The 23,726-nt window shown below is 37.2% G+C and overlaps 1 protein-coding gene across 3 annotated transcripts in view; it reads right to left on the reverse strand.

The window, feature by feature from the left end:
- Positions 1-22,301, reverse strand: part of PIK3R4 (phosphoinositide-3-kinase regulatory subunit 4) — an 84,961-nt gene extending 62,660 nt beyond the window's left edge. The window contains exons 1-6 of one of the 3 annotated variants that reach the window (XM_023735939.1): positions 21,702-22,301; positions 20,211-20,983; positions 11,980-12,113; positions 9,023-9,605; positions 5,723-5,857; positions 3,806-4,027 (exon numbers count right to left, since the gene is read on the reverse strand). In XM_023735939.1, coding sequence (XP_023591707.1) covers positions 3,806-4,027; positions 5,723-5,857; positions 9,023-9,605; positions 11,980-12,113; positions 20,211-20,943 — 1,807 coding nt within the window. In that variant the 5' untranslated portion in view covers positions 20,944-20,983; positions 21,702-22,301. Of the gene's footprint in view, positions 1-3,805; positions 4,028-5,722; positions 5,858-9,022; positions 9,606-11,979; positions 12,114-20,210; positions 20,984-21,667 lie in introns of all 3 variants that reach the window. The other 2 variants (XM_004381391.2, XM_023735940.1) reach the window with 2 other exon arrangements.
- Positions 22,302-23,726: the final 1,425 nt, after the last annotated feature.

Genomic DNA, 23,726 nt, shown 5'->3' on the forward strand with positions numbered 1-23,726 from the left:
AGTATTAGCCCAAGAGACAGAAAGAGCCACACAAACCAGAGACTTCATCAGCCTGAGACCAGAAGAACTAGATGGTGCCCGGCTATCACCAATGACCGCACTGACAGGGAAAACAACAGAGAGTCCTGGACGGAGTAGGAGAAGTGGGGTGCACAACTCAAATTCTAGTAAGAAGACCAGACTTAATGGTCTGATTGAGACTGGAGGTACCGCGGAAAGCATGGCCCCCGGATTCTCTATCAGCCCAGAACTAAAACAATTTCCGAGGTCAACTCTTCAGACAGGGATTGGACTGGACCATGGGACATAAAGTGATACTCGCGAGGACTCTGCCTCTTAGCTCAAGTAGATACAAGAGACTAAATGGGCAGCTTCTGCCCAGAGGTGAGATGGGAAGGCAGAGAGGGTTAGGAGCTGGTTGAATGGACATGGGAAATCAGGGGTGGAAAGGAGGAGTGTGCTATCACAGTATGGGGAGAGCAATCAGAGTCACATAACAATGTATGTATAAATTTTTATATGGGAAAAAATAAAATAAAAATAAAGAACACTGAGAAAAATATTTGCCAAGAAATGATAAAGTTACTTAATGTTCTTAATGCATAAAAGGATCAAAAAAAAAGAAAAGAAAAGCCTAAATAACCTCATCAGAAAAAATGGCCCAAAAAAATGCATAAAAAATCCATAGAATAAGAACTATAAATGATTAACATGAGAAAGTTCTTCAGCTTCCCTGGCAAACAAAGAAATATGTATCAAAGTAAATTATCATTTTACCCTACCAACGGCAAAGATTAATAAATAGTCCATGTTGGCAAGGGTGTGCAGCACTGTCAAACAATGCTGAAGGAAGAGAAAATGATACAATCTTTTTGAAAAGTTCATAAAATGTGACTAGAGTTTTAAAATATATATTTTATATTCTTCAACACAGTAATTAATTTTTTTATCCCAAGAAAATAATCGAAACAAATGTTTATGTAAAAAAGATTGAATATAGTATATACTAGAAAAAAACGAAAATAAATACCCAAAGAAGGATTAAATAAAATGTTGGTAAAACTATGTAATGGTATAATCTGGATCTACTATAGTTACGGAGAATTTTTAATGACATGAGAAAATGTAAACAATATATGTTACTAGGAAAAGGTTTAAGAAATAATAAAATAATGTATACAAAGCACTTACTATGTGCCAGGCACAATTATATGTGTCAATTCATTTTATCTTCACAATAATCCAATGAGATAGGTACTGTTATTATCCCCATTTTACAGTTAAGGAAATTAAGGAACAAAAGAGATTAAATGATGTCCCCAAGAACCACAGCTAGTAAGTAACAAAGCCAGAACTTGAACTCAAAAGTATGGCTCCACACCGCTTGCTCTAAATGACTACACAACGGTGCCTCTCAGTACATATGAAAGAATCAGATAGATGGGATGGAAAGGGGGAAGACCTATAAGAAAAAACACAAAAACATTAACAGAGGTTGTACATGTGTTATAGGATTAGAGATGATTTGTTTTCTTCTTGGCTTCTGTATTTTCCAAAATTTTCTACAGCAAACACGTTACTTTTATAAACAAACAAAAAAATCAATTAAAATTATTTTAAAATGAAAAAAGTATTAATATAAACATATGTTTTAAAACACACATTAATTGACCAATAGACAGAAGTTCTAAGAACCACCTTTTTCCAAAGAAAAGATAAAAGGAAATAAAAACAAAATCATTTGGAAGAAGAGAGCAGAAAGACAAAAACATATGAGAAGCAAAATATACTGTACTCAGGAACTGAGTTAGATGGAGCTCAAGATGCAAGAATGAGACACTTCAACAAACTAAAGTAAATGCAAAAATAAAAAACAAACTAAAGATGTCTGAAAAGAGGAGGTATAGTAATATGAACAATCTCCAGTAACAACAAAGCAAAAATATTAAGCAATTTCTAAAGTTTTCTAAAGTAGAAAGTGCCCCTTCTGGTGAAACATTATATGATAGCATTTGCAGAAATATCAGTACTACTGCCATGAGTGTCTTCCTCTTTTTTTTTTTTTTTTTTATCTTTTAGGGAAAAAATATCCAACTTCAAAGTTTATAGCAGCTACTTTCCTATATTATTGGGAACCAAAACCTAGTAAATACCCTACCTGCTTTTAATCATGGAGTACCTCAGTATGTATGACAGATTGGAACACACAGGATGGAAAGAGAAGGGAAGACCTAAAGGACCTACTTACCTCATGATAAAGTTTAGATACCAGCCAAGCCTTCCAATGTGTTATGGATGGAATTGTGTCTCCCAAAAAGATATGTTCAAATCCTAACCCCCAGTACCTGTGAATGTGACCTTGTTTGGAAACAGGGTCTCTGAAGATGTTATCAGTTAACATGAGGGCATACAAGGATAGTGTGAGTCCTAATCTCATCTGAGAGGGATCCTTATAAAACAAGAGAAACAAGGGGAAGATGGCCATATGAAGATGCATCTACAAGCCAAGGAATGCTAGGAAACACCAAGAGCCTTTGGAGAGAACATGGCCCTGCTGACAGCCTGAATTCAGACTACCAGCCTCCAGATCTGTAAGCCAGTAAGTTTCTGCCCTTGTAAGCCACCCAATTGGTGGCATTTTGTTATGGCAGTCTTCAAAAACTAATACACAATTTATAGAAATAATTAGTCTTTAAACCTTTTAGAGTAACAGACAAGCTGTTATAATCATGTGGGAAATAAAATAAAAAGGGTTAGTGGATGATCCTAACAACATGACTTTAAAATACAATATTGATGAAATTTAAACTTGAGAAGACCAGTATATCCGGGAGGAAAGGACTCAATTATTCAAAAGAGAAACATACTAAATCCTGTATCAACTTAACCCACTCAAAGTAAAGTCCACTTTCTTTCTAATTCTGCATCTAAATGTAATAGGAGTCAGGCAGATAAAAATACAAGATGTCTATATTCTTTAGATAAATCTGAAAACTCAGAATTGCAACATAAAAGAACAGAAAAAAACACAAAGCTGCTTGATTTTTCAAGGTTTTCAGTTTGCACAAGGAAAAGCCAATAAAAGTTTTAATTTTATTTCTAATTAGGATGATTTTCAACTATGATTACATTTTAACTGTTATTTTCTGATTCTAAAAGTGACGCATGACGCATGCTCATTGTAGAAAACGACCCATATGGAAACAATCACCTGTAATCCAAGGAGCCCTGGTGGCGTAGCCTTTAAGGGCAACAACTGCTAACCAAAAGGTCAGCAGTTTGAATCCACCAGCCACTCCTTGGAAACCCTATGGGGCAGTTCTACTCTGTCCTATAGGGTCACTATGAGTCGGAATCGACTCAACGGCAACGGGTTTTTTTTTTTTTTTTTAGCAATTGCCACTATAAACATATCAATACAGTCCAGCCTTTTTTCCAAACATATATGATTTTTGTTACTACCTTTATATAACTGGGATGCTGTAAGTAGATTACAGCCTACTTGAGTGACACTAACAATATTTCATCGTATGTTCCCCAGTCATTATTCTTTTAGAACAGTTTTTAATTACCACATGGTAGTCCTTCAAGTGGCTATATCATAGTTTAATTAATCAATCCCTTGATCAGCTAAGATACTTTTATCATCCAAAAGCAGCATGAAGACAGACACAAATACTAGGAATTAATTTCATTATTACTGAAATTTGGTAGTACTATCACTTATTAGTCAAATTCCACTAAATTATTTGTTTGGGAGAATGATTCAAAGTTTTAAAGAAGAATTTAAAAACAAAAAACATACCAACTATACTATCAAAAAAAGCTCCACGCAAATGCCAATCATTCTTATCATTTAAGAAAGTGATCATGTGAGACAACAATACATCATTGGCTTTCTGACGTCCAAAGAATACACAAAGCCGTGTTATTCCATTTTCCATCAAGGTTTGTTTCACAATATTTTCAGGGTCACTTAGCAAAGTGACGACTTTCTGCTGGACCATTTCGTGTAAGGCTTGAAGCTCTGAAAAAAAGAAAAAATAAAGATCGGATAAATTTTTTCCCCATACCTATAGACTCAATCTTCTTTCTTACTTCTCAGAGGAAGAGAATGATTACAGAAGCTACCACAGAACGTCTATAACCACTGTTTTTCCACTATCCACAGTTCTGAAGGCTAGATGGGAAACTGAAATATAAGTTGAAGAATATCCTAATAAGCAGGTGCCACAAACATGGTTATTATCTCATTCATTAAAAAGCTCCATTTACGAGGCTTAAGGAAAAAATTATGTAGAGGCACCAGAAAGGAGATCAGATTGCCTCAACAAGATGACTTAATCAAGGATTTGAAAGTACTGGATTAGGTTCAGAATATAATCTGATGATAAAGTGCAATATTTTTAGCAAGCATTTTTAAAGATAGTTTTATTATGCTTTAGAAAACTAGAAAATACACTGTTTTTCAAGTCCACAGCCAAGTCCTGTGAGAGCTTTATGTGACCTGGCCCCTGCCTTCTTCTCCGGCCACTTCTACCAATCTCCACCCTACCTTTTTCATTTATTATTTATTAAGTTATTTGTCTTTCCCTTACTAAAATGTATGTGCCTAGAGCAGAACATAACTGCCCAATGCAGAGCTTATACTGAACATTATTTGTTGATTACATGAAGGAAGACAAAGGCCACTATTAGCCCAGCTACATACCAGAAAATAACGTCTGATATGCAAAATTATATGCTCATCTGAAGAAAAACTTAAGAATAACTCCTAAAAAGTCTTAATACCTAATTTCATTGTGGTTATACAATGTCTGACAGCATTGTTTTCAAAATTTGTTGTTGTCAGCTGCTGTCAAGTCACCCCCTGACTCATGGTGACCCCACGCACAACAGAACAAAACATTGCCTGGTCCTACGCCAACCCCAGGATCAGTTGTAGATTGGAACATTGTGATCCATAGAATTTTCACTGGCTGATCTTCAGAATTAGATCATCAGGCCTTTCTTCCTAGTTCATCTTAGTCTGAAAGCTCTGCTGAAACCTGTTCAGTATAACAACAACGTGCAAACCACCACTGACAGCTGGGAGTTGAACCTGGGTCTCCCACAAGGAAGTTGAGAATTCTACCACTGAAAGAAAAATCTAGGATTTCCTTCCTGATAATTCCTCCTATAAATTCAAAATTATTTAATAATATTCAGGTCTAGATAATATGCTGTCTAAAAATGGTACCATTCCGCCAAGTGACAGAATCATTATAGTTGTCTATAGCACACAAATCTGAAAACTCTATAGTTTTTTTCCTCCGATCTCAAAGAGTTTACCATTGCATCTGTTCCTTTACAGTAAAGGTAGGTTTGCTGTGTAAGTCAGAGATAGTATGAAATAAAAACATTTGTGGTTGAGGATACTCAGAATATACACACATAAGGAGAGTTTAGATTTCTCATAACAATCATATAATTCTGCTAGCTTTACTGTTGACACAAATCGATTCTGGCTGAAAAACAATTGACTTTAGAATCTATGGGGACATTTTCTGATTAAATAATAGTGTAGGAGAACAGACAGAACAATCAGAAATCCAGAGCCCTTCCCACCTACATATCCAATTTTTATTTATCTTACATGAAAAGTACAAACGACAGTTTTTACAAGTTAGCATTAACAGCACATTCTAAAAAACAGGAAATCTGGAGGAGAAAATTATACTACCTGTGTCATAATTTCCATTGGGATGTGTAACTTCATCTATTTCTTCACTATTTGGGTCATTTTCCATATTGAGATTTTTTAACTGCACTAATTCCAGGAATCTCAGAGCTGTTTCAGCCAGCAGTGCGATGTTTTCTGTAAGACAAAAAGGGAACAATTTATAATAATTATCATCTTAAATCTCTGAAATGTTTGTTTAAGTTCGCCTCTCTAAGTCTTTACACATATAAATAATAATCATAAAAATGAAGGGGGGAAAGTAGGACTTTTGAATTTACCACTTAGCCTAATCAGATTTTTAGTAACTGATCTAGTAATTTACAACTATCCCCAAACTTCCAGTTTTAATAATGAACTATGCTTTTTTAAAAGAAAAATACATCATTGACCCAAAATCTAGTCCCAAATTTATTGTGGCAAAAAAACACAAAAAATCTAATTCTTTTACAGAGACCTACCCTATAAACAGTATCTTGACAAGTTAGATATTTATTAGACTAACAGAGAAACATTCACATTAAAATAACAGATCAAGCTGGGCTTTGGAGTCAGACAGATCTGGTCTCAAAACTGGACCCTGCCACTTTTTAGCTGACTGCTTAACCAATCTGAGTCTCAGTTTCTATGTAAATGAGAAGTCACATCTACCTCAAAGACTCATTAACAGATACAATCAACCACGGTTAGACTGCCTTACAGGTGATACTCTGAAGTCCTTAGCAGACAAATGTCAGACTGTGTGCCAGGCTTCTGCAACTGTCTTTCTCTTTCTGATAATCTATTATTAAGACAACGGTCAGACTCTCCTTGGCACTGCAAAAATATTTACTTCTAATGTCTGCTGTCACATTTGCTGTTACATCTATTCTTTGCTTATTCCTTCCATTTTTATCAACTCTTGTCTCTCTTCCCTTCTTTCCCTTCCAGTTCTGTGCTTCTCAACACATGTCCACAACCAACCAAAAACTGCACTTTTCCTTATTAGTAAACAGAATTGAATATAAAGTTTACTACCTTCTTTTATTGGTTCTGAATCTTATTTTTTCCTTACTTCTGAAATTGAGCTATAGCTCACAATAGCTAATTCTATCAAATACACTGATTCCTTTTATCTTGGGATCCCACTTCCCGCCCCTGCCAGACTAAACATTGTTCCAAATAGAACTAAATCTTACCTCTAAATAACCAAGATGTTAATACCCCATAATGCCTGCTCACCCTAAAGATAGGAAAATACTGGACCATCCCCCAATAAGCCAAAATTTCACTTCAGTGAACTATCTTCCGTAAGAGGACTCCCTTAGTTTCCTGGGCACCTCTAAAATTTGACTACATTCATGCTTATTTCCCCACATAAGCCCACAAACCACAGCATACTTGCAAGTTCACTTTACATAAAATACAAACCTATACTAGCATCTTTAAGATAAAAAATACTGTAAAGTAATAAAATTAGGTTGATTTCAAACTTTGATATTACTGACACATGTGGCTTAACTATATTTAACCACACAAGTTCAAAGAGACTTCTAGCTATATTTAAAAACTCTTATTTTATCATGCACTCAGTCATGATGGAGGGACACTGGAAGGTGCTGGAACTGGCCTTGGATTATCATGGACTCTCTCACCACAAAGACCCAGAAGACCAAAGAAAAGTAAGGATGCTTTAAAATCAAAGTCTATACCAGCATCTCTGAGAATTGAGAAAGAATCGGACCTGATTCTTCAGACATTTCAGTCAAGTTATTCAGCCTCGCCAAGTCCCAATTTCCTAACCTATAAAATGAGGGCACTATAACATCTACTGCTCAAGGTTGTTAGAAGGATTAGTTGTAACAATCCTTACAACTTGAGCAGCAGATGCCATGACACACAGAGGTTCTTCAATAAATAGTAGTTATTAGTATGCTATGGCTATAAGTAACTGAATGTCATTATGATAGTGCGCGCCTACACGAGAACTTCACTTATTTAACATAAGTGAGAACAGACTAAGATTCAGTGAGTCAAAAATAGAGTTATGAAACTCCAGTAAAGAGAAATATAGCTTCTTTTTAAAAACCTATAAGCTTTTGATTTGGTTCAATTGTTTATATTTGCAAAGTGAATTATAAATATGCTTTGTTACAAATGATAAGCACTCTGTATCTTCAGGAAATCCTCATTTTTCTAGGCCTGAGGTTTACACCTATACAGCTACTGAAACTGGAAACCATAAATAACTAAATAGATAAATATATGTGTTTTAAAAACACCCAACAACCACCACTTACTTTGTGGGTGTACATACAGATACGGTCTGAGTCCAAAGACCATTTTTCACATAAATAATGAGACAAATCATAAAATGAACTAAGTTAACAAGTATCTTTCATAGTGACAGTATCATCACCATGGTCATATTATGTACTGTTCACAAAGATTTCAAAACAGAGTCCTTCACGGGAAATTAGGGGTGGAAAGAAGGAGTGTGCTATCATAGTATAGATAGAGCAATTAAGGTCACATAACAATGTATGTATAAATTTTTGTATGAGAGGCTAACTTGAATTGTAAACTTTCACTTAACATACAATTAAAAAAAAAAGTCCTTGATTTCTATCAGATTATATTATAGAAATAAATTATAAGATTATGTAAATACTTCAATAAGATTTGCCATGCAAAAATAAGCGTGTTCAAATTAATTTTTGGAGCTAACAATGTGAATCTGTATCACCCGGTTCTGAGTGAGGATTACAAGTAAAACAAGTTGGTGTGTTGTATAGCACACCCACCTCATCACAAAGAAGTCACATATCTTAAGCATTATCATCACTGAAAGAAGGATCTGAAAATTCAGTAAATTAGTATGTTAGGTTCTCTCATCACCAAATTATCAGCAAAATTAATCTTCTCCAATAGCAATAGATTGTTGTATCCTAAAACTGATAGTCAAACAAGCATATCTGTTCAGAGAAACTTTACAACAGCCTAAAGACATTAGATCAAAATCACATACTTGTAAGCATTAGTATTATTCCAAGTTAAATCTAATACTCCTAGTAAAATTAAAAAAAAATTCTGTACTATGTACTTTTCTTACTTAGTAATTCTGATTACTTCAAAAATGAGAGAACACACAAGTTGAATCCTAGAAACAGACTAGCTATGAATATTATTCACATGTACCCAAATAGTTACATGGACCAAAATTTACACTTCAACACTCCCAAAGAAATCAGAGAAACAAGAAGCACTATAGTCACTAGCTTCAAAAATAACTGAGTAGCTATTACTTGGACAATGAACTCTTACCAGCATAGGCTAGTCTAACAATAGTAGCATCATCTTGGGCTAAGTGGGCTATGCCTGGCAGAATATATTCTGGATAGATATTGATATCATTGCGAGGAACCTCCTTGACAAGAGCAAGAACTTTGGTCAACGTCCTCAAGGCTTCAGCCCTCACTCTGGGAACAGAGTCGTTGCTGAAATGCAGAAGATACGGAGTAATACGATCCAAAAGGATTTCTACACTTAATCTTGGGGCCAAATGGAGAATAAGTTCCAAAGCAGCAAGTTTGGAATCACAGTACTTAAGGGTCTGTAGGCAGGACGTTATAACAGACACCAAGATAACCAGTCCACTTTCCTTAGGTTCTCCCTCTGCTTTTTCCGGTGGATCACGTCCACAGAGATTGTGAATAATGTTGCCCAAATCCTTCCGTATAACCAGAATACGCTCATCTGCAGAGAGAAATGTTTCCTTGGCAAACTGAGCCATGTAGGGCTGAAGGAAAGTGTAAAATATTTCAGGAAAGGCATTGCCACGCTGTTGCTTTAAGTAATCTTCTGCCTCTAAACGTTTATCTGGCTCACGGTGAATCATCTGAGTTACCTACACCAAGGGGAGAAAAGGAGTAAAAAATAAGATTTAAGAATAGCAAATTAAACCAGATGAAATCAACAAGGGCAATTTACACGTGATTTAAAGAATTTTCGAGGTAATTCTGATTATTTTCAATCTTCACCTGACATACTAGTTTCAGAACCTGACTAAGTAAAATGTGACTCCAGCGTCATCCTAGAAAGCAACAGGAAATTACATACTAATGTAATGCAATGGCCCAAACACACAAAGAGGAGATTATACCCTATACAGCATTTCCCATCTACTATACGTTGCCCCCACAACTCAAGGATTCTTAAATTTTTTGAGTGGCACATCAGTGAGAATCTGAGAAAAGCAATGGATCTTCTCCAGGAAAAAAAAATGTATAGACATTTTTGCATATAGAATTACATACAATTCTTGAAAGATACAGAGAATCCCTGAAATCCCTCTATATATCCCAGGATAAGAGTTCTTGGTCTAGAGCCTATTGTCACAAGTCCAAAGGCTTAAGGGTAACTCTTCGGTGTAGTCAAAAGGGAAACTGGTGGTTTAAAACTTTTCAAGTAGTGTAAAAGAGATGCTAAATCCTGCAAATGCTGGCGATGATATACCTAATCTGAAATTAAAGGAGCCCTGGGGCACAGTGGTTAAAGTGCTTGGCTGCTAACTGAAAGGCTGGTGGTTTGAACCCACCAGCTACTCTGCAGGAGAAAGATGTGGCAGTCTGCTTCCATAAAGATTACAGCCTCAGAAACCTTATGGGGCAGTTCTACTCTGTTCTGTAGGGTTGCTGTGAGTCAGAATCACCTGGACGGCAATGGGTTTCTTTTTTTAATCTGAATTTATCCTCTTTTTTTCTACATCATAGGGAAATAATTTTTTTGCATTGTGTCAGAATGCAGAATATAATATAATCTTTCAGGGACCCTCACTGTGCACCAGTCATTATTTAAATACTATAACATATCATAAAAATATATCTACTTATTTGAACTTGGTTTATATTCTAAATAGGAACTTAGCATTGAACTTAGAGGAATCAAATGTACTGTAAATAAGAAAAGGTGATCTAACAGGATTACTTTTACATATGCATTAAACCTTAAAGATTAGTCAAATTCACTTCTTTCAGTTGAGAAAATGCATGCCCAAAGGACATGAAACTACATGTCAAAGTTACATGGCAAATCTGCAGCATCCCCAAAGACAGAACACCTGGGTACGCCAAGTCCTAGTCCAGTACACTACTCACTGAACATGAGCTAAATTGGCTTCCTCTGAAGAATCTTGCTTTTTAATAGTCATCATTTTAGAGAAATTAAAATTTTATATTTTCCCACCTTATTAAAAAATATTCTAAACATACCATAACCTTTTCCATGACTCAGAGTCATCATCACAAGTATCAGTTACTGTACTCACTTAAAAAAGATGCCCTAAACAAAAACGTGGATAACATGACTTAGGCTGACTCTTACAGAATTCCTCACATCCATTCTACAATAATAATTTGTGACTGATTCTATAGCTCCCCTTCCAAAATCACCGTCAGGGCCAAGGGAGGTAAACAAAACTATTTGCTTCTACAGGTAGTCCCCTGGATTCTGAACCTCTGACTTATGGACAACTCATACTTGCCCTTTAATGTTATGTAAATCTGCCCTCACCTTGAAACAACTGAACCAATCCCTGTTCACAACTAATTCTTCATCACAATCACCTTCACTTGCTGCAAGTGTGTAGCTTTTAAGTCACAAAAAAGGCTTCGAGCCTTTCCTTGCACTAAACCAAAAAAAAAAAACCAAACTTGCTGCCATCGAGTCGATTTCCAACTCATAACGACCCAAAGTAAGGCTAAATAAAAACCTTATGCACCTGTTCCAACTTACCTACAAATTCAACTTATAAACAAGAACTCGAGGCCTGCCTGTATATGAAATGGCCCTGCTCTGCTGTATTATACTCAAGGCGATATTCCTGTCTCATTCATTTTAGATGTCTATCTTTTTCATTTCTTAGTAGTAGGCTTTATCCTGTACAACCTATCCAACTCTCAAGTACCTGCTTCTAAATCTATGCTGCCAATTATAAAATAAAGCAGAACTAACGATTATAATGGAAAGATGAATGCATACATATATACATACACACACGTGCACACACACACGTATATATAAACTTATTTAAGACATATATTTAAAAAGGGGGAAAAAGTGGTAAATTTCTCCCTAACAAAATTAAGGCAATAAGCTGTTCGTATTAGTCTATGGGACTTTCTTGTTTTTTTTCCAAAGTCATAACATTCCAGAGAGCTAATGCAAAAGTGGGGACATAATTCTATGAAAAACTTTATAGTAAGTATCTGTAGCATAGTTACCAATTCTCTGATACTGCGATCTTCAATTTTATTTAGCACTTGTTCAGGGAAAAAATGTCCATTTCTATAAGCCAAAAGCTGAGAGAGATCAAATAGTGGTACACCTTCTGTAAAAAGCTCAGCTATCACACAACCTGGAAAATAGCAGATATAACTCCATTAGAAATGAAATGCAAGATATTAGTAACATATATTACAAATTCAAAGAGTTCATAAAACTCAAAATGTAACAACTACAATCAAGCAAGACAGGGAAAATGCCTATTGCCCAATCATCGGTTTCTAAGAGTATAAAGTTAAAAAGGACTATTCAATTTCTCTCCCTCTTAAACTAAAATAAAACAGAATTACCTACTAGTTCTATAATTTAAAATGAATGTGCGTATATACAATACATACAGATATAGCCACAAGAAATAAGTGTGTTTTTAAAGCATGTACTTTTTCTTCAGCCACAACGGTATGAAATAAAAAATCAATAATAGAAGAAAATTTAGGAAATTCACAAATATATAGAAATTAAACAAGACACTCCTAAATCACCAACGGGTTGAAGGGAAATTAGAAAATACTTTGAAATGAATGAAAACAAAAACACAGCATACCAACACATACAAGATGCAACTAAAGCAGTGCTTGGAGAAAATTTATAGCTATAAACACCTGTATTAAAAACGAATGATCTCAAAACAATAACCTAATCTTAACCTTAAGAAACAAATAAACAAAAAAGAATAGTAAACTAAAACCAAAGCAAGCAGAAGGCAGAAAATAATAAATAGAGCAGAAATTAATGAATACAGAATAGAAAAACAATAGAGAACATCAACAAAACCAAAAGTGAATTCTTTGAAAAGCTTAACAAAATTGACAAACCTTTACTACACTGACCAAGAAAAAAATAGAGAAGACTCAAATTTATTAAAATCAGGAATGAAAAAGGGGACATTACTACCAATCTTACAAAGAGAATTAGAAGGGAATACTAAGAACAATTGTATGCCAATAAATTAGATAATCTAAACAATAGGGACAAATTGCTAGAAAGACACAAACTACCAAAACTGACTTAAAAATAAATAGAAAATCTGAACAGACATATAAGTAAAGAGATTGAATTAGTAATGGAAAACTTACCGCAAAGAAAAGCCCAGGCCAAGATGGCTTCATGGGTGAATTCTACCAAATGTTAAAAAACTAACACTCATCCTTCACAAACTCTTCCAAAAAACCGAAGAGGAGAGAACATTTCTGAACTCATTCTACAAGGCCAACATTATCCTGATGTAAAACCAGACAAAGACATCACAAGAAAAAAAAACTAAAGAAGCCAATATCCCTGATGAATATAAATGCAAAAATCCTTATACGCACACACACTGAATCCAGGATTTACACCATGATCAAATGGGATTTATGCCAGGAATAAAAAGCAAGTTCCAAATACAAAAATCAATCAATAAGTACATCATATTAACAAAGGAAAAAAAAATCATCTCGATACTGAAAACGCATTTGAGAAAATCCAAAACTTTCATGATAAAAACACTCAACTAACTGATAAAGATAATCAATAAAAACTTGCACCTAACATCATACTTAATGCTAAAAGACTAAATGTTTTCCCCCGAAGATCAGAAACAACAAGGACGCCCACTCTCACAACTTCTATTCAACATTGTGCCAAATGTTCTTAGGCAATGGAAAAAGGTGACTACGCAAGGGGGGAAGAAAAAAGGTAACCAGATTGGAAAGAAGTAAACTCTCTATATTGGCAAAGAGCATTATCCTGTATGCAGAAAATCTTAAGGAATCTACAAAAACAAACCATCATAATCAACTGCATTTCTATTAACCAGCAATAAACAATTAAAAACGAAATCAAGAAAACAATTCCACTGACAATAGTAAAATACTCAGGAAAAAGTTTAACAAGTGTAATATTTGTACACTGAAAACTACAAAATGTTGTTGAAAGAAATTAAAGAAGACCTAAGTAAATGAAATGCCATCCCACATTTGGAAGACTTACTATTGTGATAGCAATCTTCCACAAACTGATCTACAAATTCAATGCAACCCCTATCAAATTTACAGCTGCCATTTTTGCAGAAACTGAAAAGCTGGTCCTAAAGTTTTATATAGGAATGCAAGAGACTCAGAATAGCCAAAACAAAACAAACAAAAGGACAAAGTTGGAGGACTCACATGTGCAGATTTCAAAACTTACAACAAAGCTACAGTGATCAAGAATAGTATGGTACTGGCATAAGGATAGATATATTGATCAATGGAATAGAGCCGAAGTGCAGAAATACAACTGTCTTTCAACAAGGGTGCCAGGACAATTCAATGGCGAAAGAACAGTCTTTCCAACATACGGTGCTGGGACTACCGGATATCCACAAGTAAAAGGATGAATTTTGATCCCTACCTCACACCATACACAAAATTACTCAACATGTATCACAGACCTAAATGTAAAAGCTAAACTATAAACCTCTTAGAAAAAAACACGGCATATAAATCTTCTTGACCTTGGATTAGGCAAGGGTTTCTAAGGTATGACATCAAAAGCACAAACAAGAAAAAATGAATAAATGAGAATGGCAAAATTAAAAATTTTGTGCTTCAAAGGACACTATCAAGAAAGTGAAACGACACCACCCAGAATGGAAGAAATAATTGCAAGTTGTATATCTGATAAGGATCTAGTATCCAGAATACATAAAGAATGCTGACAACTCAATAATAAAAAGGCAATCCAATTAAAAAAGAGACAAAAGATGTGAACAGACTTTTCTCCACAGAAGATATACAAATAGCCAATAAGCACATGACAAGATGGAAATGCACATCAAAATCACAATAAGATACCACTTGACACCCACTAGAATGGCTATAATAAAAAGAAAAAAAAGACAGACAATAACAAGTATGGGAGAGGATATGGAGAAATTGGAGCCTTCATGCACTGCTGGTGGTAAAGCAACTTTGGAAAACAGGCAATTTCTCAAAATGCTAAACACAGTTACCATTCCTTTCCTGTTGCCATCAAGTCAGAACTCATAGCAGCCCTACAGGACAGAACAGAACTGCCCCGTAGGGTTTCAAAGGCTGTAAATCTTTACAAAAGCAGACTGCTGCATCTTTCTCCCGTGCAGTGGCTGGTGGGTTCGAACCACCAACCTTTTCACGAGCAGCCAAACACTTAACCACTGTGCCACCAGTGCTCCTTCATAGTTACCATAAAAAAAAAACCTGTTGCCATCCAGTAGATTCTGACTTATAGCGACCCTAAAGGACAGAGTAGAACCGCCCCATAGAGTTTCCAAGGAACGGCTGGTGGATTCGAACTGCCAACCTTTTGGTTAACAGCTGAGCTCTTAACCACTTAGCCACCAAGGCTCCCAATATGACCCTACAATTCCACTCCTAGATATATACTTAAGACAACTGAAAATATAAGTCCACACAAAAACCTATGCATGAATGTTCACAGCAGCATTATTCATAATAGCGAAAAAGTGGGAACTACAACGTCCACCAACTAATGAATGGATAAACCAGAGGAAGCATATCCATACAACGGAGTATTATTCAGTCATAAAAAGGAATGAAGTACTGATGCCTACTACAAGATGGATGAACCTTGAAAACATTTTGCTAAGAGAAAGCAGGCAGTCACAAAATGCCACATATTGTATGATTACATTTTTATGAAATGTCCAGAACACATAAATCTATAAAGAAAGTAGATTAGTGGTTGCTTTTAGTGTTGTTTTGACTTTTAAAAGCATGTTAATGTTCTTCCTATTCAAAAAATTAAATCAATAAGATTGAGAAAGAAAAAAAATTGAAAACAAACTGAAATAAATGAACCTAACTATATATCAAATGAATACCGTAACCATACTTAAGTGGCAAAAATAGAAAGAACGAGTTAAACAAAATAACTTATGAACATAATAATTGACTATATACTCTCAATCTTGGGAGAAGGGGAGATTGCAACAAATCCCGAGCTCTTTTTAGTAGATTTGCTTATTGTAGTGATGTAGGTGAAGCAATTCTGAAACTATATACATGTATTATAAACCAAAAACTCACTGTTATAGAGTCGATTCCGACTCATAGCAACCCTACAGGACAGAGCAGAACCGCCCCATAGGGCTTCCAAGGAGCAGCTGGTTCATCTGAACTGCTCACCTTTTTGGTTAGCAACTGCAGCATGCCCTAGGTCTTAACCACTGCACCACCAGGGCCCCATACATGTATTATAGGATTTAGCAAAAGAGTAAATTTGTTTACAACAGTAACAACCAGAGTTCTTACTATGAAAAAAAAGGAACATATAAATAGGGAAAGGGGAGGACAAAAAAGAACCCTGTATGGGGGGACTGGAATTGGAGGTATCAGTGTGAATTCGTGATGTCTAAATATGATATGGGTGCATACAGCACACAAGGCTATGCACATATGTGACCAGAGCCAGAAGAAAACATCAAGTGGTCAGATTTCTAAGTTAAAGGAGTACACACTACTTTACAAAAATGGTTCAAGAAAAATTTAGCTAAATTCACTGATCAAGAAAATTGGGACTTTGGTGATCACCTTTCTAAACTTGTTATATCTACAGCCTGGAGGCTAATCCTATCTTACCAAACTACCTCTCGGTATTATCTTGGGACAAGTTCAGTGAGGTGAATGGACCAACACAGGTGCAATCCTGTGTAACAATTCTTATTCACCCCTCCAGATGAAACATGTTTCTTCATTAATTATGTTATATTTCCTAATTAACCTCAAATATGACTCAATTTATATTTTCTTTGTAATAAGCCTACAGGTGAGAAAAAGATTAAACCAAACCACTGCAAAATTTACCAAAAATGGTACCGATGGTAGAGTTCATATGGTATTCCTCAGCCTACTTCTCCTCCTCTGTATCCCAGAAGTTCCTAGGTGACCTAGAATCCATGGCACAGCTTCCCTGGGTCTACAGGTCCACTGAAACTTTATGTGAGATAATGTATATGAATGTATTCTTCCAAGGAAGGAGTCCAGAATCAGTGGATTCTGTAGGGGAATTCAAAAAAGCTTAAGAATCACTTCTCTAGAATCTCACTCCTTTGGCTACAATTACTACCTATTTCCTATAACTTCCAAATCTCTAAGCACCAAACCTTTATAACCAACTGCCTGTTGTACATCTTCTCCTAGATATTCCCTAGACGCTTTCAACTCAACATATCTAAAACAGACTTCATCTAAGGAGTTATTGCTTAATGAGTGCAGAGTTTCTTCTTGGAGTGATGAAAAAATTTTAGAAACAGTGGTGATGGTTGTCCAACATTGTGAGTGTGATTCTACACTTGAAAATAGTTAAAATGGCAAGTTTTATGTTGTGTATATTTTACCACAATTAAAAAAAAAAAAAAAGACCTTATCCTCTTCCCATCCCCCACCTGCTTTTCCTCCTGTGTCTCCTATCTCTGTGACCCATCCACCCTATTTCCCAATCGAGGAAATGGAATGTTCTTGACTTCATCCTCCCATCAATCACCAAGTCCTAACAATTTTACCTACTAATCATCTCTTAAGGAGCCCTGGTGGTGCAACATTTAAGCACTTGGCTGCCAACCAAAAAGTTGGCAATTCAGATAACCTGGTTATCTGCTCCTATAAAGATTACAGTTGATCTACTCTGTCACATGGGGTCACTATGAGTCAAAACTGACTCAATGGCTGATGGGAACATTGCTCTTACTTAATAACCTGGTGAAGAACCAGATGGTATCCAGTGGAAAACCAGCACCGTGAGTTTAAAGAGCATGCCATGGCCACCATCTAGGAGCTCGACTAAGTCCAGGTATTGATCATCGATGTGTTATCTCCAATCTCCGATCAAAAGGAGGGACTGATTTAGGAAATAATATTGGAGTTACTATTCCCTCTCCTTGAGCATACAGAATGTGACCCAGCTGGAGCTGGGCTCACAAGGACTCATAAGGACCCACAAGGACACATCAACTGAGCCCTGAGGTATAAAGACAATAGCTAAGATAATCTTAGAAAATCCTATCTTTTAGGGAAACTTTCACATACAGCCGATCAAACACAACACAAAAGACTTTCCACTCTTATCTTTTTCTATTAGCATTTAGTAAATAGAAATTTGTTGGACCAATGAAGACCCTCTTGACTTTTGTTACTGAAACCCGTACCAATGATTGTTAAGAAAGATGATTTAAAATGTAAGGTTACAATTTCTAGCCAATCAGTGAAAAGGTGACATTTCAATGATTCTACCCATTTTGTGATGTTGATATATACTGATGATTCTGTAACCTTCTTTGGACCCGGGCAGACATGGCTGTGGCAGCATACTTGTCCATTTTCCCATTCTTGCCTATTTTGTGATATTCTTTGGACTCAGGCAGACATGGCTGTGGCAGCATGCTTGTCCATTTTCCCACTTTTGTCCTTTTGAGAATATGCCAAATAAACTTTCTTTTTCACTTTTTAAAAAAAAAAAAAAAAACTGACTCAATGGCACCTAACAACAACAATTACATTTTAAACATTACCACTTTTCTCCACTCCTCCAACTGTGCCACAGCATCAAGCAAGTCACAATCATATCTTGAATGGATTGTGGCAGTTAACTTCTAACTGGTTTCCCTGTCTCCAGTGTAGCTCCCCTGAAATCCATTCTCCATGCTACAGTGTTTTGCCTAAAACACATATCTGAAAATGTCCCTGTAGACTAGCATGGGCATGCCAGACTCTCTGATCTAGGCCTTGTCTACTTCATACCCTATGTTCCAGACATACTAAACTACTTGAACTTCCCCTAAGAGATCAATGCATCATGCTCATCTTCAAACCTTTGTATAAGCAATACCCTCTGCCTAAAACAGACTACTCCCACTAAAGCTAATTCCCAACCATCTTTCAGATCTCGGTTTAAATGTCATCCTTCCAATAAAGGGGACTTTCCTGATCCCGTCTCCCCACCTGTCATGGATTGAACTGTGTCCCCCAAAATATGTTTTGTAAGTCCTAACCCCTATGGTGCAGTGGTTCAGCATTTGGCTGTTACCCAAAAGGTCAGCAGTTCAAATCCACCAGCTGCTCCTTGGAAACCCTACAGGGCCGTTCTACTCTGTCCTATAGGGTCGCTATGAGTCAGAATCAACTCGATGGGAATGGGTTTGGTTTTTTGGTTTCCATTCCTGTGGCAAGTAGTCCTGGCGGTGTGGTGGTTAAGCACCAAGCTGCTAACTGAAAGGTCAGCAGTCTGAACCCACCAGCTCCTCCTCCAGAGAAAGATGTGGCAGTCTGTTTCCATGATGATTACAGCCTTTACAGCCTTTAAAACCCTATCGGGCAGTTCTACTCTGTCCTATAGGGTCGCTATGAGTGTGAACTGCCTGAACAATGGATTTGGTTTGTTTTTTATACCTGTGGCTATCATCCCATTTGGGAATGGGTTTTCTTTGTTATATTAAGAGGCCATATCAACGTAGGGTGTGTTTTAAGCCAATCACCTAAGAGCAGATTAGGACAGAAAAGCAAGCAGAGATAGGGGAAGAGAGATGCCAAGCCACATTAAGATCACCCAGGAGCAGGAGCTCAAAAGGATAAGGACCTTCCTCCAGAGCCAAAAGAGAGAGAAAGGCTTCCCCTAGAGCTGGTGCCCTGAATTCAGACTTCTAGCCTCGTAAACTGTGAGAAAATAAATTTCGGTTCATTAAACCCACCCATTTGTGGTATTTCTGTTACAGTAGCACTAGATAACTAAGACCCTACCCATTACCACTACCCAGAATAATTTAAGTATCTATGTGTTCCTATAACAACATCCAGGCCCCGTCATAGCAAGCCACGCTGTGCTGAAATTTCCTTTTTCAATATCTGTCTCCACATTAAAGTGTAAGCTCCTTGAAAAGAGGGACATATATAATCCATTAATGTCCTCAGTACCTAATACCTATGCCTGACACATACGGCAGAAGTGTATTCAAATATTTCTTGAATGTTTAAATGAATGACCTGTTCTTTGCATTTTCTAGGAACTTAAATATGTCGAATTAATGAACGCTGCATCTATCTGAAACACTGAAATTAATTTTTTAACATCTGGAGAATTAAAAAGCTATGTTTCTACATTCACCAGTTAAAATATGTACACAGCTCCCCTTAGCAAATTGAGCCTACTCAAATACCTGCTGAAAAGATGTCCATTGCTCTCTTCAACTCTCCCCTCGTTCTCTGATTGCTATTTAAGTCTACAAGCGGAGTTGAAGGATCTCTCATGTACTCCAACTCAGTGGCAAACATCCCACCATCAACAAAACGTTCAGGAGCAATATAGCAAGTTCTCCTCCGTGAAGTGTCAAAGAAATAGTTGAAATCCGCTGGGTTGTCCTCTGGAAGATAAGTGGGTTTAAAACTGGCAAAATCAGTTAGAAGAACCCAATTCCAACTGGTGACCATCACATTCTCAGTCTTGATGTCCCCATGACGGACTCCAGATTTATGTGCTTGGTCCACAGCTGTCAGGATCTGGAAAGCAATCCAGCGCTTCTCAATGTTATTTAAAAATGGACGCGTACTGATGCGATCATAGAGGTTGTCTCGCACATACTGCCTAAAGAGTATGGCTGCTTTCTCAGATGCTTTTTCTACTGATTTCTGGAAAGGAAGACAGTTCTGTGCAGAATTAAGCCTGATTTTCAGTTCCTCCAGCTCTTGTTTATAGCTGGTTAAAGGCAACGTGGGATCCTGAATTGCAAAGACCTTCACAACCACCAGGCCTTCTCGGTGCTTTGCTCGAGCAACTTTAAAAAAACGAGTACTTCCCAGGCTCTTATCATATTCAGAGTCATGGATGTCTGAAAAATAACTCTCCACAGAAAGGATCTGGGAAGGAGCAATACCAGCCAGCTGATTCCCCATAATGGCAAGCACCTCTGGGTCAGTAAGTTAGGATATATACCTACAAAGAAATAAAAGAAGCAAGGAAACACCATTATCTGGTCTCTTCCTAAAAGATATATGCATCATATTTCTCTACCGCTGAGAGCATTATATCTAGTCTTCTAGACAGCCTTACACACATTAATCTAAAAAGCTCTTGTTAGTTTATGTTGTTCTTCTCAGGAGATAAACTACACTTAAATAAGCCTCTTTAACATTAAGCTGAAGCTGTTAGAATGCGATTTTTTTTTAATATTTAAAGTTAAAATACCAATGAGCCTTTACTAATGTGTTCAGCATTGTGGTTGGAGCTATGAGGGTCACAACTATATGGCACAGTCCTTGTTCAAAAAGAAATTGTAGTCTTCTTGAAGATGATAATACGCATTAAAACGTAAAACTCAGAATCACCTAATACAAACAGGTCACTGAACTCCTGCAAGGGTCAGACTAATACACAAAATACAGTATCCCCTGAACCCTTCCAGCCTAATTCCAGGGTGCCTTCCCACACAGGTAATAGAAGGCGCAAACTTCTCTTGTTTGCAACAATGACAGCGAAAAAACCCTATCAGAGCTGTCAAAGAAAAGTAAGCCAAAATACACACTTGCCAAACGCAGCCCAGGGTTCTGCTAGCTCAGGTTTTGCAGGAAATAAAAGCCACACGTAGACACACGCCAGTGAGAACATATAAACATTTACCCTAGGTCTCCGAAAAGTATCAAAAATCGCTCACTAGCTCACACCGGGGTCATGGCAAGACACTTCGGAGCCTGCGTGGGGAAGTGTGTCAGCAGCCAGGAGAGACGTCTGTCGCTATGAAGGGTCCTCCTTCAAAGGCAGGAGGTCGCAGAAGTCCCAATCTCCTAGAACCCCGTGGGTACGGGGAATGGGAAAGGTCTCGAAAGGTTCTGGAGGCTGCAGCAGAAACCAGCCACTCTGAAGACTCCCCAGATCCTCAGTGAGTTGCCCCGCCAGCCCCGACTCCGGGCCTCGCCTTCCTCTCGCTCGGCGCCCAGGATCGATCCTCAGACCCCTCGGAGCCCGCCTCGAGGCCCTCACCACCTGGCGCGGAGGTGGAACACCGAAGACGGGTGAGATCGCCAGTTCTAAGGAAAACCCACTTCCTTAGTGGCTGCAGCAGCGGTAGCAGATACCGAACTCCCGGGAAAGCTACCCGCTCACACCTCACTTCCGGTCGCGAGCGGAAGTGACGAAAGAGTGAGGCTTGGGGAAGAACCCCGGTAGGGAGCTGGTTGCTAGGAAACGAGAAAGGGAGGGTAGTCTCGCTTCGGGAGATGGAAGAAAGAAAATTAGATGCTCTGACAGTAATGTATTCCTCGTTCTGCTTTTCCACCTCTCATTCCCTCAACTCTGGTTAGATACCCCTTCACTCCCAGTACACCCGAACAGAGCTCTCTAAGAGAACTCAGGAATATTTAGGAAAGTTTACATTTCTCAAGCTGGACTTTTTTAAAGAGCATTGTTGAGATATAATTTACATACCATAAAGTTCACCTGTTTAAAGTGTACAAATCAATGGTTTTTGATATATTTTCAGAGTTGTGCAATCATCCCCATAATCTAATTTTAGAACATTTTCATCATTGTAACCATTAGCAGTAACTCCCAGTTCTCTGCTATGCACCACTCCCCCTTCCAAGCCCTAGGCAATCGTCAGTCTACTTTGTGTCTCTGTAGACTTGCCTATTCTGGACATTTCATATATATGTTATACAATATGTTGTCTTTTGCAACTGATTTCTTTCACTTAGCACAATGTTTTTTTGTAGTTTATCCATGTTGCAGCATGTATTAGAATTTCATTTGATTGCTAAATAGTATTCCGTTTTATAGCTATTCCACATTTTGTTCATTAGTTGATGGACATTTAGGCTATTTCCAATTCTGACTTATAAAAAAGGCTGCTACGAACATTCATGTTACTGAGTGTGGACATACGTTTTCATTTTTCTTGAGTATAAACCTAGGAATGGAATTGCTAGGTCATATGGTAACTCTCTTTAACATTCTGAAAAACTACTAAAACTGTTGCCCAAGTGGTTTCACCATTTTACATTCCCACCAGCCGTGTTTGAGGGTCCCAATCTCTACATCCTCACTGAGACTTGTTTTTGCCTGTCTTTCTTATTTCAGCCATTCTTGTGGGTGTGAAGCGGTATCTGATTGCGGTTTTGATTTGCATTTCCCTATTGACTAATAATGTTGAGCGTCTTTTCATGTGCATACTTTCATGTGTATATTTTCTTTGGGGAAATATCTATTCAAATCATTTGTCCCTTATCGGATATATGATTTGCAAATGTTTCTTCCATTCTCTATGCTGTCTTTCCACTTCCTTCATGGTGTCCTTTAAAGCACAAAAGGTTTTAATATAAAGCAGACTTTTTTTGTTGTAGTTTAAGTGAAAGTTTACAATTCAAGCTAGTCTCTCATGCAAAGTCCTCAGTTAATTAGAAGACAATCTTTTAAGATCCTTGTCTTAGTCATCTAGTGCTGCTATAACAGAAATACCACAAGTGGATGGCTTTAACAAAGACAAATTTATTTTCTCACAGTCTAGTAGGTTACAAGTCCAAATTCAGGGCATCGGCTCCAGGGGAAGGCCTTCTCTCTCTGTCAACTCCAGAGGAAGGTCCTTGTCATCAGTCTTCCCTTGGTCTGGGAGCATCTCAGCGTAAGAACCTCAGGTCTAAAGGACGCACTCTGCTCCTGGTGCTGATTTCTTGGTGGTAAGAGG

This window comes from Trichechus manatus, unplaced genomic scaffold (assembly GCF_000243295.1).
Source record: "Trichechus manatus latirostris isolate Lorelei unplaced genomic scaffold, TriManLat1.0 scaffold00084, whole genome shotgun sequence".
In the NCBI taxonomy this organism is placed as follows: Eukaryota; Metazoa; Chordata; class Mammalia; order Sirenia; family Trichechidae; genus Trichechus; species Trichechus manatus.